At 38.9% G+C, this 16,873-nt stretch overlaps 1 protein-coding gene across 1 annotated transcript; it reads right to left on the reverse strand.

Moving 5' to 3' along the window:
* Nucleotides 1-3,740: 3,740 nt before the first annotated feature.
* gna15.1 (guanine nucleotide binding protein (G protein), alpha 15 (Gq class), tandem duplicate 1) lies at nt 3,741-16,873 on the reverse strand. Its single transcript, XM_087783754.1, has 8 exons — nt 16,654-16,873; nt 16,250-16,411; nt 14,163-14,347; nt 12,966-13,120; nt 11,093-11,221; nt 9,710-9,839; nt 8,653-8,806; nt 3,741-5,426 (listed from the first exon to the last, which is right to left on the reverse strand). Exons 2-8 carry the CDS (start codon nt 16,398-16,400, stop codon nt 5,221-5,223), a joined length of 1,110 nt encoding a protein of 369 aa, XP_087639880.1. The 5' UTR covers nt 16,401-16,411; nt 16,654-16,873; the 3' UTR covers nt 3,741-5,220.

A 16,873-nucleotide genomic window follows, 5' to 3' on the forward strand; every position in this document is an offset into this window, starting at 1 on the left:
AATCACAGCAGAGTGGGTGTGGTTATGGAAAACAAGATTTCATTTCCAGAAAAACAAAGTGTTTTCAATGGGCGGGACTTAAGCACGTTTTCTAATGTAAATATTTAAATGAAAAGACAATAACGTCCAACATCTATTTAAGACACACTTAAATCTATACAATAGTTGACCATCTTGAGAATAGGAAGAAAAGGAACAGAATGTTACATTCTGGTGTTCCGAATGACCATCTGGATCTGAGAATAATTTGAAGATTGTTCACTGTCTATTAAAGAAGAGATCATCGACATCAAACTGTTTTAATCCGATTCATGTCAGAGGACGTTCTGAAACTTCAACTGAACATGTGACCTGAGTCTGTGAGCGAATATCGTCCTTTTTTAAGATACAAAATACTTTTTTGTTTCGTGGTCACATGACTCAAATCCTTCCATGCGATGAGGTCAATACATGTGTTTGACTGTTTGTATCCCAACAAGTTATATTTGAAGCAGACACTGCGAGGGCGACTCGGTCTCCAGCTGCCTCAGCGAATGCTGGCCGGAGACGCTGAGAGCGCTTCGTGCTGGCAAATTGATCGATTCACTCCGTTAATAGTCTTTCTTATTTTCCTCCTGCCCTCAAGCTGAAATATCTATGAGGCGGAAAAACAAAATTCTCCCGACAGGGAAGATAAATAGGTCACATTTGAAAAATACTGAAATATCCCTTTAATAGCTATTTTCATCTGTGTGTGTGTGTGTATGTGTGTGTGTGTGTGTGTGTGTGTGTGTGTGTGTGTGTGTGTGTGTGTGTGTGTGTGTGTGTGTGTTGGTCCAGCTTATGGACGTATCAGGTGTGTATCTGCTTGGAGGAACATTGGAGGAAATGGAAGCTTTTACCAGCGCTTATCAGCAAATGGCAGTGCACAGCAACAGACTGAGCAGCAAAAAAACAAGAGTTTTTTTTTTTTAAGCCCCCGAGTGATCTGTGTCTGGTCTGAAGGCAACATGTGGACCACTTAACGCCCCCTGACTGCAGCTCGGGGGGTCTCAGACTCCGGGTGAAGCAGCAGAGGTGGAGGATACATGAAAACTGTTTGATGTCGTCATCGGTTTCTACCGCGGATCGCAATGTAGAAAAACCTCAGAAAGGTTTGAGGAGAATATGTCGCGAGACAAATTCATAGCAACTCTTGTGGTTTTAAGTATATTTGAGGATTTGTGGTTTGAAAACAGGAAAAGTCTGTTTCAATATCCTAGATATAAATACTCCATCTTGACTTTGATAGAATTATTGACTTCTAACACAACCAATAATGGAACCATTTGTTGCCACTTACTTGAGCTGACTTGATTGTAATTGTAGGTTTTTTCTACTTCAAGTCTTGAATAGTCTTGATTTTTCATTACAGCATACAGCATTTAAAAATGCACAATAACAACATTTCAATATCATGACATGTGAGTCAGTTTATTGTTTTGGGGTTCACTAAAAAACATTCAGTTGATCCAATTGTGTGTTTTAAAGAACTCATATGAAATTAGGCCCTTGGCAGGTGTATGTCCTGCATTTATCCATCTATCTATCCATCTATCTATCTATCTATCTATCTATCTATCTATCTATCTATCTATCTATCTATCTATCTATCTATCTATCTATCTATCTATCTATCTATCTATCTATCTATCTATCTATCTATCTATCTATCTATCTATCTATCTATCTATCTATCTATCTATCTATCTATCTATCTATCTATCTATCTCTCTCTCTCTCTCTCTCCCTCTCCCTCTCCCTCTCCCTCTCCCTCTCTCTCTCTCTCTCTCTCTCTCTCTCTCTATCTCGCTCTATCTATATCTATCTCTCTCTCTCTCTCTCTCTCTCTCTATCTCGCTCTATCTATCTCTCTCTCTCTCTATCTATCTCGCTCTATCTATATATATATCTATCTCTCTCTCTCTCTCTCTCTATCTCGCTCTATCTATATCTATATCTATCTCTCTCTCTCTCTCTCTCTATCTCGCTCTATCTATATCTATATCTATCTCTCTCTCTCTCCTCTCTCTATCTCTCTCTCTCTCTCTCTCTCCTCTCTCTCGCTTTCTCTCTCTCTCTCTCTTTCTCCGTCCGTCCGTCAACACATATGTGTGAAGGAAATCGATTTGTTCTGAAAACGTTCCATTTTTTTCAAAATATATTTCAAGTACCATTCAATATATAAAAGATGTCAATGACTCACAAAGAAATATTGTAGTGACTCAGATAAACGTGAAAATAGTCATTGATGTGAATGATGTATAATTGCTTGCCTTTTTTCAAACCCTCCAGACTGATCGACTTTTCTTCTGCTCAGATTCTTTCCTGACGCCCTGGAGCTACAGGCGAAGGACACTCTGGACAGCCAGTCGATCACATTAAGACAGACTCACACCAAGAGTTAATTTATAGTCATCCATCACATCATGCTGAAGAGGGCGGAGGAGAAAGGTTTACTTAATGCTGGATTCTAAGTCTGCGCCTCCTGCTGTGAGGCTGCAGCATCAACCACTCTGGCATCACAACGTCGTGTCTATAAAGACGTTCTCTACGTTGATGTTCGTCGCTCACTCACTCTTACGCCCTTTTATGACTTATATAAACAAATAAGAAGACAACGCTACTTTTCTATTTCTGGATCTTTGGCAGATTTGTCCTCACTTGACACACGAGGTCCAGGAAAACATCTCTGCATTCTCTGGTTTGAGTGGATTCACCGTGGTTCAGCGTGTCCCTTCACGCCTGGTTAGAGGTTGAGTTGTGCCTCTTGTAACAATCCGTGTTTCGGCAAATGAGTTTTCATGGTTAATTGATCGCTCCTGCGATTGTTGAGAAACACAAGTAAGCTGTGAGTCAGAGGGGCGGACAGCTGAGAGATTGCAGCTGGCGGTGGTCGCACAAACACACACACACACACACATACACACACACACAAACACTTGAGAATGTCAAGTCGTCTGGTGGAGAATGACAGTCATTGAGGTTGCAGGAGGAAACTTTCATGTAGTACAGACTGATGTGTGACGCATGTGTGTGTGTTTGCTTTAGTGTGTGTTTGTGTCTTGATATTTACTCACTGGTCCATTTTTTCCTCTGGATTTAGGGAATGTTTTGAAGGTTATCTTTAACTTCTCAGTGCTTCTGCTTAGATTGTCTCTTTGGGTAATGAATTATTAAAATGAAAAACTTCTGAGTCTTGTCGATGGATCCTTTTTTTTAAAGTGCTAACTTATGTCAAAACCCAATTTTGCTGACTCACTCCCATGTTTCAAATGTTGAAGTCTTCCTCTCCAAGATGCAGTAAGTCTCTCATCATGACCATGTTTTGAACTTATTACTTTATAAAGTTCTCCCCCGTCTGAAATCTTGACAAACGAGAGGTTACGAAAGCGGATTCCATTATGACGTAATAACGGCTTCACTCCTCCTCCAGCCAACTGTTATCACACCCCGTTTTATTTATACAACGAGTCCCTTGAAGGTAGAGACTTTTTGGATTGATGACGCGCGGTGACAAACATCCATTCTTGACCAATCACAGCGGAGTGAGCGTGTTTATGGTAACAACAAGATTTCATCACCAGACAAACAAATCTAGTTTTGTACAAACAGACACTGATGATAAAATAGAGTCCAACATCTATTTCAGACACACTTACATCTACACATTAGTGGCATCTTCATGTCACATCATTAGCTATGAATTACACCATCAAAGATTTTTTTCTGAAAACTGACACTTTATTGTCATAAAAAGCCAAACAAAAGTCAACTTGTGCGTCCGTTTGAACAGTTGCTTTGAAAAAATCAACTAAGAAAAAAAAGAGAAACCTCTTACTCCACTGAAAAAACATGTCACCGGAAAATCAGCGAGAGTCTCAGAAAAAAACCTAATTCGTCACAGTTTTAAGGCTTTGGTTGTAAACAACACGATATAAAACGTATATTTTTTTTTAATCAAAATGCATAGACGTCATCAGTAGATGCACTAAAATGACATGATTATTTAAACGGTAGAGTACATGAGAAGAAAAAAAAAAGCAGAAACAAGTTACAAACATTGACATCAGCAGCTGAAAAAAACAACACATTCATGATAAATTAAAAGTCATTTATAACCAACTTTCACTCAAAACTGTGTAACATCTCTCATGTCCTTTCCTTTTGGCAGCGGAATTCATAAGGAATTCACCGTCGTGAATGTGAAGCCGTTTGCGCCTCAGTGAGCACTTGATCTTTTTAGGATCGTTTGGACAGCGGCAGCTGCGTGTAGCCCCGGGTAGCTGTTAAAAAACCCCCAGCACGTGATCGGCATGAGCAATAAAAGCAACATCAAGATACATCGCCTCGGAAATGAAGAGGGAAAATAAAAGGTGACGTCAGACTCTTCCCCTTAAAAACAACCACTTCTCACTACCATGAGAACTTATATAAACGATTCAAAATGTGTCTTTGTAACAAATATTTCTCCCGTTCTAATTTACTATCATATACTTTGATATATTATTGCTTTTTGTATTTGAGTATTGCTTCTATCGCTTCATATATTTGTGTGTATTTACCCTCACAGTACATATAGATTCTTCTATATTATTCTCAAATCAATTTTCCGCCTCTCGCTCCTAAATTATTTAGGTTCTTACACGATTCAATCGATGATTTAACAAACCTGTTTCCTTCAGTGGCCTCTTAAATCATGATTGTTGTATCCTCTAGTGCAAATGTGTTCGTCTAACCCTGTTAAATGATCGATAACTAAGAAGTATTAACAGCATTTAAGAGGTTTTAAGATTCTGCCTCCTGAGGTCTGATGCCTTCATGGTGCGTGGGTGGTAACTGCTCTGCCGTCTTCACTCGTGGAAGTCATTACTCGGTTAATAGCCACGTGCACTTCATATCATCTCTAGCCCAATTATAGATCCCGTCCACGTCCCCGACACTTCATCTCGGGGGGGCGGAGGGGGGGGGGGTCGAGTAAAAGTGTTGCATCCTCTGCCTGGTTTGTTACGTTTCTCCTCCGAAGTCACGTCCTCAGAACCGAGTCATTAGGAGTCGCAGAAGTCGAACCCTCGGAAAAGTTAAAACCCTCTTCTGCACAAGGGTCCTTCTGAGATGGTTCTGATTAGTCCGGGCTTTAAAGGATTCCTTATGTCGAGACGGAGACTTCAATCACGACGAGGGGGCGCCGGAGGAAAAAGGTCAAATCACGCCGTAGTCCCTGAGAGACTTGAGCAGAACCGTGTCCTTCACGTCCTCGAAGACCCTGCGGATGTTGTTGGTGTCTGTGGCGCAGGTGAAGTGCGGATACAGAGTCTTCCACTCGTCCCGTTTGTCCATGTTGTTGGCCTGCATCTCGTACATTTTGCGGATGAAGTTCTTAGCGTCCTCTGCGTCGTGTTTTCTTCCTGTTTGGAAAGTTTAAAAAAAAAAAGAGTTAAAAGTCAGATCTAAGATGATCTAGTCCTGACTTGATGAAATAACGAGTGAAAATAAATCAGATGAGGATCAAAAGCTACATTAAATTATCACATTTTCCTGACAACATACATGCTTTAATTCCACAAGCTTCATGGAAGATTGAATATTTGTGGCTCCCTCTACTGTAGGAAAAGAGTAACAGCATGATTGTCGTGAAAACGGAAGTGACTCCAGAAACGTCGCCAGCACGTTTGCGTGTGCATTCGTTTATAAAGACAAGTGTCTCTTCTTGGTCGTTTTTCTCTTCCTGGTGGTTTTCAAAATCGTACTTGCAATGAAATTGGGTCGGAGACGGCAGTTGTATTCATTTCCATTATGGCTAAAATACTTTTTGAAAACTACCAGGAAGAGAAAACCGACCAAGAAGAGACACTTGGTTTATAAACAAATGCACATGAAAACGTCCGGGCGACGTTTCTGGAGTCACTTCCGTTATGGTTAAAGCATTATTTACGACTGAACCAAACCCAACTGAAATGTTACATAGTGCTGCTTTATATGTTTAAAAATAAACAACAGTTCATATATATTTTCTCCCATGACAGTCAGAAAAACTCAATGAATGACGTGAACGATGCGTTTGTTCGCACGGAGTCAACAACCGACCGCCCCAGATGTGTCATGTGACATCTGTCGAGCGCACATTAGCGCTGAAATCTGCTGTTAAGGTTAAATCGACATCAACAATATTGACCTCATGTGAAGCACTAATACAGCGGAGACACACACACACCTCATGGACACACACCTCATGTACACACACACACCTCATGTACACACACACACACACTGGGGGTTGGCAGTGGCGGAGGCTTCATCCGGTGGTTACCATGGGTTACAGATGGCCTCTGATTGATGGTGGAGGGGAGAGAAGTGTGGTGACAAAAGCCCCTCGGACCAGAGGGGGCCACATCTTTACTATCAGGAGGTGACAAGTCTATTGATGGAACTGATGAGCACATGTTGACCCAAGTAACCAGCGTTCATTCACTCACATTATTGCTGTTTTTTTTACTAATCATTTTGATAGTGATAACACTATTCTGTCAAACACATTTGTGTTTTTTATTATTCATTATTAATACTCCTGAGAATAAAATGAGACTAATTAATATTAGATAAACACTAATCTTGGATAACTTTAGAATTTTAAATATAAAAATGATCAAATTTATAAATAATTTGTTATATTAATAAATACAAAATAACATTTTAAAACTTTAAATATAAATGCTCACAAACAAAATATGAAGAAAATATTAAAAGTAAATATATTATGATACAATAACCACTAAATATTTAAAAAAAAATAAAATCTACAATAAAAAGATTATTTAAAAAAAATGTACTAAAAATATAATATTAAATAATATAATAGTAATAATAATAATGACGAAATGTTGCTGGGCACAATTGTATAAATATGAAAAGACGTAAATGTATAAATGGAAATAAAAACATAATTTAATGTGATTAAATAAATGAATATGTAAATATGAGGAAATAAATAGAAAATAGAAGTTAAAAAATAAATGTAATGAAATGAAATATTAAGAAAGATAATGGAAATTAAATAACAAAAATATATTTGGACATAAATAATTGTGTCTACATTAAAAGGAAAATAATAAAATAAACATTGCAAAACAAACAAAATACTGTACATAACAACGAGATAATAATAACATAATAATAAACACATTTATTTAATCACTTTAAAAGGGCAAATGTAAGAAATATATAAATGCTGTTTCCAAATGTATCTCATTAAACTTAGAACATTATTTATGTATTTTTATTCCATGTATTTCTTTAATAGGGTCGCCGGCCCTTTAAGCCAACCCAAGATACTTGTGTAGATGTCATCTGTACACCACAGGTCACAGACACACAACTACACACTCACACGTGTGCGCACACACACTGACACTTGATTATGGATGATGACAATTAAAAGAAGCAAGTAAACCCTTGTAGGTCGAGGAAATAACTCGTAATGTGGTTTTAATGATCAGGGAATTGTGGACAAGTCAGAGTTCAGGAATGACACAGAGCTCGTTTTTTAAACCGTGAGACGCTGCAGCAGCGAACGATCAGGTCTATAGATCACACACATTAAACTCTAGACTCTGAGGGAGAAGGATTTTTCTGTTGTTGCTTCAGTGGTTTTAGCAAACGTAATGACACTCAAAAAACAACTCAAAGTCAGTGAGTTGTTTTTATGATAGTAGAAATAGAACCAGTTTCATAGAAATACACAGTCAGTGTGTCTTTCTATGAACCCGGTTACATTTCTACTATCATAAAAAACTGTTTTTTATGATAGTAACCAATATGAACCTGGTTCCATTTCTACTACCGTAAAAAACAATTTAAAGACAGTTTGTCTTTCTATGAACCCACTTCCAATTCTACTATCATACAAACAACAACTCAAAGTCAAAGTGTCTTTCTATGAACCTGGTTACAATTCTACTACCATAAAAAGAACTCAAAGTCAGTGTGTCTTTCAATGAACCCGTTTTCATTTCTACTATCATAAAAACAACAACTCAAAGTCAAAGTGTCTTTCTATGAACCTGGTTACAATTCTACTACCATAAAAAGAACTCAAAGTCAGTGTGTCTTTCAATGAACCCGTTTTCATTTCTACTATCATAAAAACAACTTAAAATAACATAGTCTTTCTATGAACCCGGTTCCATTTCTACTATCATAAAAACTACTCAAGGTAAGGGTGTCTTTCTATGAAACTGGTTCCATTTCTACTATCATAAAAACTACTCAAAGTAAGGGTTTCTTTCTATGAACCTGGTCCCATTTCTACTATCATTAAAACAGCTCAAAGTCAGTGAGTATTTCTATGAACCCGGTTTCATTTCTACTATCGTAAAAACAACAACTTGAAGTCAGTGTGTGTCTTTCTATGAACCCAGTTTCATTTCTACTATCATAAAAAGAGCTCAAAGTCAGTGTGTCTTTCTATGAACCCGGTCCCATTTTAACTATCATAGAAAAACATCAACAAAAAGACATCCGGTGGGGGGGGGGGGGGGGCTGGAGTCTATCCCAGTTACCCATCTTACATCTTTTTTTAACCTTCTAGACACACAAGTGGTTTCATGATGTTGACGTGACGACAAACACACTCACCGGGGAATCTGGGAAAATATTTCTCCAGGTCGGAGGTTTGTATTTTGTCCGCTAGGATGTCAGTCTTGTTGAGGAAGAGGATGATGGAGGTGTTGAGGAAGCAGCGGGAGTGGATGGTGGTGTAGAACAGAGCCAGACTCTCCTGCATCCGGTTCTGATGGAAAGAAAGACACAAATCAACGAGGGAAAGATGTGAACTTTGACCTAAACTGAGATGGACAGCAGGTGGAAGTGCAATCGACATATTGACTGACGTCAGAGATGAAAACAACTGGATGACAAGGTGGACATGACATAAGAGTGGACTGATGTAGCCTGAGGAGAGACGATGGGTGAAGAAGATTATATCTTATATTAGAGCGACGCCTGCCGGTGGAAGGATAGAATTACAGAAACTGAACGACGACACCTGTGGGCAAAACCTGTTCAGCGACATTTTTTTTAAAGCCAAAAGAAATAAGTGACAAAACTAAATACATACAATCACAAACCAATACTAAATAAAGACATGTTAAGCTCTTCATTTTCTAAATTCACATTATTTGAACATTCAATTTTGTCGGCGTATAATAATTGTATAATAATATACATCAAATGCAAAAAGCGTTATTATGCATTGAGATACATAGTTATTGTAATGTAAATTCCATTTTATCACTTTGTTTATATATATATATATATATATATATATATATACATGTATATATATTGCCCAAGAAAAGGCAAAATAAAAGAAAGAAAATACAAGAAAAGCTGTCTTTAAAAAAGTTGTGCTGTATGAATAGTTGAACTAATAATACATTTGTTTTATATTCATCAGTAAAATTAGCAGTTAATAGTTTTCTTGCCGTTTCATAGAATGTTACCAGAGAGAGAGAAGTCCAGGCCTCTTAGTGAATAAGAAGAATGCATAAGTGGAAGATTCATCAAATGTTTCCCGGAGTGACCTCAACATATATTTGAGTTTCCAATCATGAGTAGTGATAGTGTCGTACAAATCGTACAAATGTAGTTATAGCAGATGTCGTTCAAATGTAAGTTAAAATGAGGTTCTTACGATGGTCTCTCGCTCCTCCAGGACCTGGTCGTATTCGCTGAGCGACGCCAGAAAGATGAGCGACGTGACGTTCTCAAAACAGTGGATCCATTTCCGACGTTCAGATTTTTGACCGCCCACGTCTACTATCCTGAGAGAGAGTAGATTAAAAAAGAAAAAATGTTATTAAATGTTAAGAAATGATGACCTGGAGATTGACGCGACAAAACAACAAAGAAGAAAAGCTTTTAAACAGCGCACGCCTCTGATAAGGTGTATGTTTCATGTTATTAACCTCATTTTAGTCAAACTCTCAATGTTATTTTGGTAATGCTGTGTTTTATTAAGTAGATGTGAAGTACTATACAAGTTAAGTACAAAACACTGCCATAATTTAGTCACTTCTACTTCACCCATTTCTAACCAATACTGTACATGTCACTCTCTGAGTTATGAAAAATCAAAATCTAAAACAGTAGTTGGCAATTTAATTTCCTCTTGGGCCACATTTTATACAGTGACTTTTGTAGGGGGCCATTACGCCAAAAATGTGGAGCGAAAGACCTAAATATAATAGGATAAAACGATCACAAATAATTTATCAAAATCCAGTTAAATAGACTAAACTTAGAATCTTATTACATTTTATATACATTATTTATATCTGATGTAAAGCACTTTTTTAAATGATTATTTAATACTCACTTTCATCTTTTTGACAGGCAACAAATGACAAAAACATTTGTCTTAAAACAAAGGGCCAGTAGTCATATTGAGAGTTGAATAAGTAATGAATAATAATATATAGTAGCACTTGTCTGATGAGTTTTGTTTTTAACTTATGAAGGCAACAAAAAAACAAGCCCAAGCCACACTCTGCCTATGTCTGATATAAAATGTCAGACCCTGAATAAGGTCAAAGCCTCTCCTTGGCAGTGGTAATTATACAATTTGCTATTCTTTCTATTACATGATTTTTTTTATTTATGTATGCAACAGCAAATTTAATGATTTAAAAGTGTTCAAAATACTGACTACAGTGACTCATACATGCAGGAAGGATGTCATTCAGTCATGTATATTGTGTCACAATATCAGCCTCTTCCTCAGTGTATGGAAGTCGTTATCTCTAAAAATAGTGACTCATGAAACGTATCTGCACCTATGGTTTGCGGCACAAGCATTAGAGAGAGGCGGAAACGTGTCAGCGGGACCATTTCAGTGGATGTTTGCTCCTCTCAGATCTCCGGCACAAACAATACCAGCAACATGCTCTGAATCAGAGCCACTGGGAGCCTTGATTTCCCAGCAGCCTCGGCGAGAAATGTGATCCTGTTGCGTGCAAACAGGAGACAAAAGGCCCGGTCGGTGAGCGGTGTCAGTGTCGGTCACCAAAGTGCCCACCTGAGAGTGATGGTCTTGATGTTGAACGAGTAGTCGTGGATGCCTGTGGTCGGGAATCGAACCCGCAGCACGTCCTGCTCTGTGGGGACGTAGTCCTGGGTGGAGAGACGGTCCAGATTATTTATGTAGCTGAAAGAAAGAGAGCGAGACACGTCACCGACCGACAAGGCTTCAACAATATTTGGCGACTCGTCATCATGTGTTTACCACAGGAAGAGCGAGGGATTACTGGCGATAACAAAATTGTGATTAAAATACAAGACGGCGCTGGATTGGCTGTGTTACAGTTTCTGAGCACATAGGACTTTATGGCGGGTGATATAATCTGTCATTAGCTCTTGTTGACATGACGTCTCTTATCATGGACGCCATGATGACTGAGCTGCCGGGCAAACACCGAGCAACCTGGAGAGGGATTAAAGGTCCAGTTCTGGCTGGTTGTCACCCTTCAGATTTTCATTAAAAATGTTGAGCCAGTGCCAGCGTCTCCATGCAAGACTGTCAACATATTCGGGTCACGTCAGACATTTCTAAATAGAGCCCTCCAGTGGCGGCCGTGCGACAAAACTTCGCCAAACATTTCACCAGCATAACTTAATGCATTATTTTCTAAATCATACTGACGTCACTTTCCTCACAATAAGTCTGGACCACCTGTCACTCATCAAGCTTTTCAGATTTAATTCTCAGCAACTTAACACAGACATTTGTTGAAATTGGGTCAATTTCACAAGCTCTAGAAAATGGAAAAGAATTCTCAAAATGTATTTTAAATGGATCAATATTTATGAAGGGTTGTGAGTCACATGTTATATGTTCGACTGTTATGTAAATATAAATCTAAATATATAAAACATTTTGCAAAGAACATAGAACATTTGTTTCACGTAAAATAAGCAACTATAATAATCATATTCATGTTGCTAAAGTTTGTTTTCTTCCATTTTTAATAACTGCTTGTGATACAAAACGAATACAATAATGATGTTTTATTTTTTGTTTTACTGCGCAAACCATCCCTTAAGAACTTATAGTTATTAAAAGGTAAGTAAGTAAGTAATTAAACGTTATTTGTAACGCCTTTCTAGACCAGGGGTCACAAAGTGCTTTAACAATTAAAAACAATATACAGTTAAAATATATACCTTAAAAGATCAAGACACATAAGACACAGGAGTCCCAGGAAATCAGGGAAAAGCACAAATAAGAATGTCTTTAGATGTTTCTTAAAGGAGTCAGTAGATCATCAAACACAGAGGGAGAGGAAGATCGTTCCAAAGCTTAGGAGCAACAGTCTGGAAGGATTTCTCTCCTCTGGTCCTGCTTGTTCAGGAACCATCAGCAGATTCTGATCCACAGACCTCAGAGCCCGAGCTGGGGTATAAGGCTGGATCAGATCACTGATGTAAGGTCTGACCATGAATAGATCTGAAAATAAGAACCAGAATTTTGATTGATCCTGAAAGAAACTGGCCGCCAGTGAAGAGATTTAAGGATCGGTGAAATGTGAGTTCTTCTACTAAAGCTGGTCAGAATTCTCGCTGCAGAGTAAAAAGACACTGTTTCTTTGAGTGACATCATTGGCTGACTTCATTCAAACCCTTCCGGGAGCCTCTGATAACAGAGAATGAAATACTCCCATAAAACTCTTTGCATAATGTAAAGAGTAGAATCAATCTTTTGTAAATCTTCAATTAAATGACAAACCCATCATTTCTAATATCAATCTAACATGTATATTATCTATTTAAAGTAAATGTTGTATAAAATGTATCCTGGTATTGAGAGGAAGTAGACATTCTACTTTCCTATGGATGGTTCAAACACTTATCTCATCTTATTATCCAGGATATTTGGAGCAAGTCTCACTCACTATTCTGTGGAGTCCAGGAGCTGGTACTCGCAGCGCCTGTTATAGCAGACCCGTATCCCAGGGTCGGCCCAGAGGTGTCGGATGGCGTCAATATAGCGTTGATCCAGCTGTGTCACCTGGACGGTGTTCACCTCCCGCAGCAGCTTGGCATTCATCTGTGGCACAAGGTAGTACAAGCCGTCAAGTAACACCACCATTGCATTTTTGTTTCCGGAACTTGAGACTGTTAACAGGAATCCTTGTTTTCATACCATCATGAAACATTCATATCTTGATGAAGCATCTCTGATTCCAGCTTCTTTCATCTTTCATCAGTTGACAAAAATTAGTTGTATATAAAAAGACACTAGGTGAAAAATACTTGCGTTTGTCAGCAATCTTGCATGCAGTCGAGCAGGAAGTAACTACGTGAAATTCCTAATGAATGCTGGAAGGTTTTGGCCGGGCTAGGTAATAGGGTATTTTTTGACACCTCACTGACACAAGTGCATATTTGTAAAGTGCTTCAGGCCTTTTGATACAAAAACATATTTCACTGTCGTGTTTTTACAGGCGTATATAGCAGTGAAAACCAATGAAAATGGTGTAAAACACTGCTTTCATTACAAGTCACTATCATTATTCACCAACCTTTAATGGTTGCGGAGCAGCTTGTAACAAGAAAAATGTAATATGAACCCATTATAAACATACAAAGACACTGTTTCTTTTAGAGACATAACAGAGAGCAGCGAACCTCACTCAAAACCTTACGGGAGCCATGGTCTAAAGAAGGATCCCACACGATTCAATACAATGTTTCTCTTTTGGTATTTGGACAGGGTGGTTAGGGTTAAGCTTACCACCCTGTTAGACCATAATAGACAGTTTAAAATTGAAGTGTAGTGTTTGATTATATTGTTAAAATCAAGTGCTCTCGTAATTGAAGAACATTTTAAACTGGAAAATTGAAATAAAATTCTGATAAGACTGCAGTCATTCTAAGGTGAAATACCTTGTAACACTCTTATAGTAACTTGGAGATTAGAATACAAATTAAAAGTTTTGACAAAACTTTTGATGGTTCTGGAGCAGCTGGTAAGAAGCATTAATATTATGTGATCTTCTGGTTTTTCATATGAACCCCTTTGATGCCGGTTCTGAGCGTGTTTTGAGGGTTTATCTTCACAAGGTGCTTCCTTGTTCTGTTGTGTTTACCTCGTTCTTAGGGTTGGAGTATGGTATCCGGAGCATGCTCATGGCTGCTGTCATGGCGTTCATGGCGGTGAAGAGGTTCTGGAAGATGCATTTGGCAAACGTTCTCCTCTCCTCCTCTGAGAATCCTCGGCCGTGGATGATCCTCATCTGTCGGATGAAGGTTGTTTTCCCACTTTCACCGGTTCCTGAGGGAGAATGGGGAATTCAAAAAATAAAGCACATTCCACAGGTAGAAGTTCAGCTTGTCACACAGTAGAGCTGCTGCTAGACTGGTGAGACGTTCAAGACATATTCAACTGGTGGAAGACCCAGGACAGACCCAGGATAAGCTGATACGTGAGAACGGTCTAGACCTGTTAGCAAATAATGCCATGACTCCACCTCAGAAAAAAAACAAAAACTAAATGTACGTGATAAACTTAGAAAATGCTTGGATTGTTGCACCACTTGAAACCTTTTAAAGATATTAATCATGCTTATAGAATATGACTCGACCACACCTTCTACATCATGCGGGCGTGTTTACTCCTACACCGTCCTGACTCTTCATGGGACATCACTCTCATCTGTTCTTACGCATTCATTAGAACAAAAGGTGAAGTGAGGTCATCACCAGCGAGCAAAAGTGTGGATTCATTGTTGGACTCGTGGTTCCATATGAGGATGTCAGGAGCTTCGAAAAAGTGTGGAGAGTCGAGCAGGATGTACGTGAGAGAGTTGTGAGGAGAGAAAGAACAATTGAAGCTTTAGTTCAGAGGGAGTTTTTATGGACAGACGAGGTTAGAGAGGAGTGAAGGGGAAGGAAGATTAGTAGAAACAGATGGATGAGAGGGATGCTGTAAAGATGCAGGGAGAAGACGAGGTCAAATAAGAAAGAATTGGGGGGAAGAATCTAGACAAGAGGTCTAGAACTTGTGGCTTGTTGAGGTTTTTATGAGTGCGGAGGACAAGCATCTATTTTAGTTTAGTTTCATAAGATGGCTAAGTAAGAAATAAAGACAAAAATGGCCCCAAATTCACAGAGAAACCACGAATAAATCCATAAAATATGAAATGTAATCAAATTTGAGACATTAAAAAAAAAGTCCACGGCCCCAGAAATGATCTGTGGCCTAGTTTGAGTTTGAGACCCCCTGATCTAAAGTAGAGGACAGAAATCTACTGATGGTTCCTGAAAGAGAAATCCTTCCAGGCTGTTGCTCTTAAGCTTTGGAACGATCTTCCTCTCCCTCTGTGTTTGATGATCTACTGACTACTTCAAGAATTATCTTAAGATCTTTTTATTTAAGTAAGGAGGAGATGCAGGCGGAGTGCAATGGATTGATACAGCTGTCAGGTGTGAAGAGTGGAGGACAGTAGTGAGACCTGCCATGATGTACTTAAGAAAATACTTCAGAAGTGCCATAGAAACTGACTGAAATACACCATTGAGAGTTAGAAAAAATCGAGTTGAAGACGCTTTGGTTTGAGATCAGGAATGAGAGACAACTCTGGTAGAAATGTTTGGAGAGAAAGATTGGGAGCAAGAAAGAAAAGGGAGAGATTTCATGTAGAGGACAAAAATCGTTCAAGTAACTTGAAGAGATAGTAGTTGTGTACGCGTGTTCAACATGATGTCATCAAAACCAGTAGAACTACTTTATTTGGGCCTTTATTAACATTAAATTCAATCAGAAATCATGTCGAGAATATTGTCACAAGATCAAATGTGAAGCAAAGATAAGGAAGTCGGGCTGTTTGTTTTGCTAAGGATTTGGTGTGGCACAGCTGTTCTGCAGACAAGCCCAGCCAGGTTTCGACCCGCCATAATATTTTCAGTGATTTCGTAAAAACATCTGTAACATCACCACAGCCAAACCAGAGCGTTAAAGTTCGCTGTTTTTTTTTTTTAGTGTCACTAGATATCAATAGTCACGATCTGGACCATTCTTGACATACTCTAATGGTGACACATGCTTCACATAGCTCCACGCTAGGTCACCCAACAGGGCCAGGCCTTTTAATGTGACAGCAATCCTCAATACTATGAGTCATAGAAGCTCATTCACATGGTGATCTGCAGATAATAACATAATAATAACACTGACCTAGGAGAAGAATTTTGATCTCCCTTCGCTCCTTCTTCTTCTGCTGCTTGAGGATCCTCTGGATCTCCTTGTCCACCGCGATGCTCCTCTTCTCATCTTCAGACAGGCAGCAGATGCAGGAGCGACGACAGGTCTGCCAGCAGCCGGCCATTGTGGAAACAACTACACAGTGGAACCACCATCAGTGCTCAGAGAAACTTCTCATGGTCATTTAAAAGTTTTTTTTCTGGGTCATATTTCAATTGTTTATTGTATTAAGAAGTTTAACACAAGTTTAACTATTTTCTTTTGATTTAATAATAAAAAAATGTCCAAATGACGCCTTTTCATTCCTTTTTAAACCAAAGCAGGTGTACATTAAAAACTACTTAAATCCCCGTGAGAAATAACACTTCCTACTTCACCTCTCTCTCTCGTCCGTCACTCTCCTGGAACGGATTTCTTGCCCCGGTCCATTCCCACTGGCCCGGTCCACTGCACCTGCGGCCGCTGGCGAGCGTTCACTGAACCGCTGATACCGACAAACTTCTCCAGCCCACTCGAAACAACCTGTAGGTCAGGAGAGTCCACCGCGCCTACGCAGGAATGCTTCGCACTGGAATAGGAATTCGCTTTGGGCGAACG

The sequence above is a fragment of the Callionymus lyra genome, chromosome 2 (assembly GCF_982586985.1).
Source record: "Callionymus lyra chromosome 2, fCalLyr1.hap1.1, whole genome shotgun sequence".
Classification (NCBI taxonomy): Eukaryota; Metazoa; Chordata; class Actinopteri; order Syngnathiformes; family Callionymidae; genus Callionymus; species Callionymus lyra.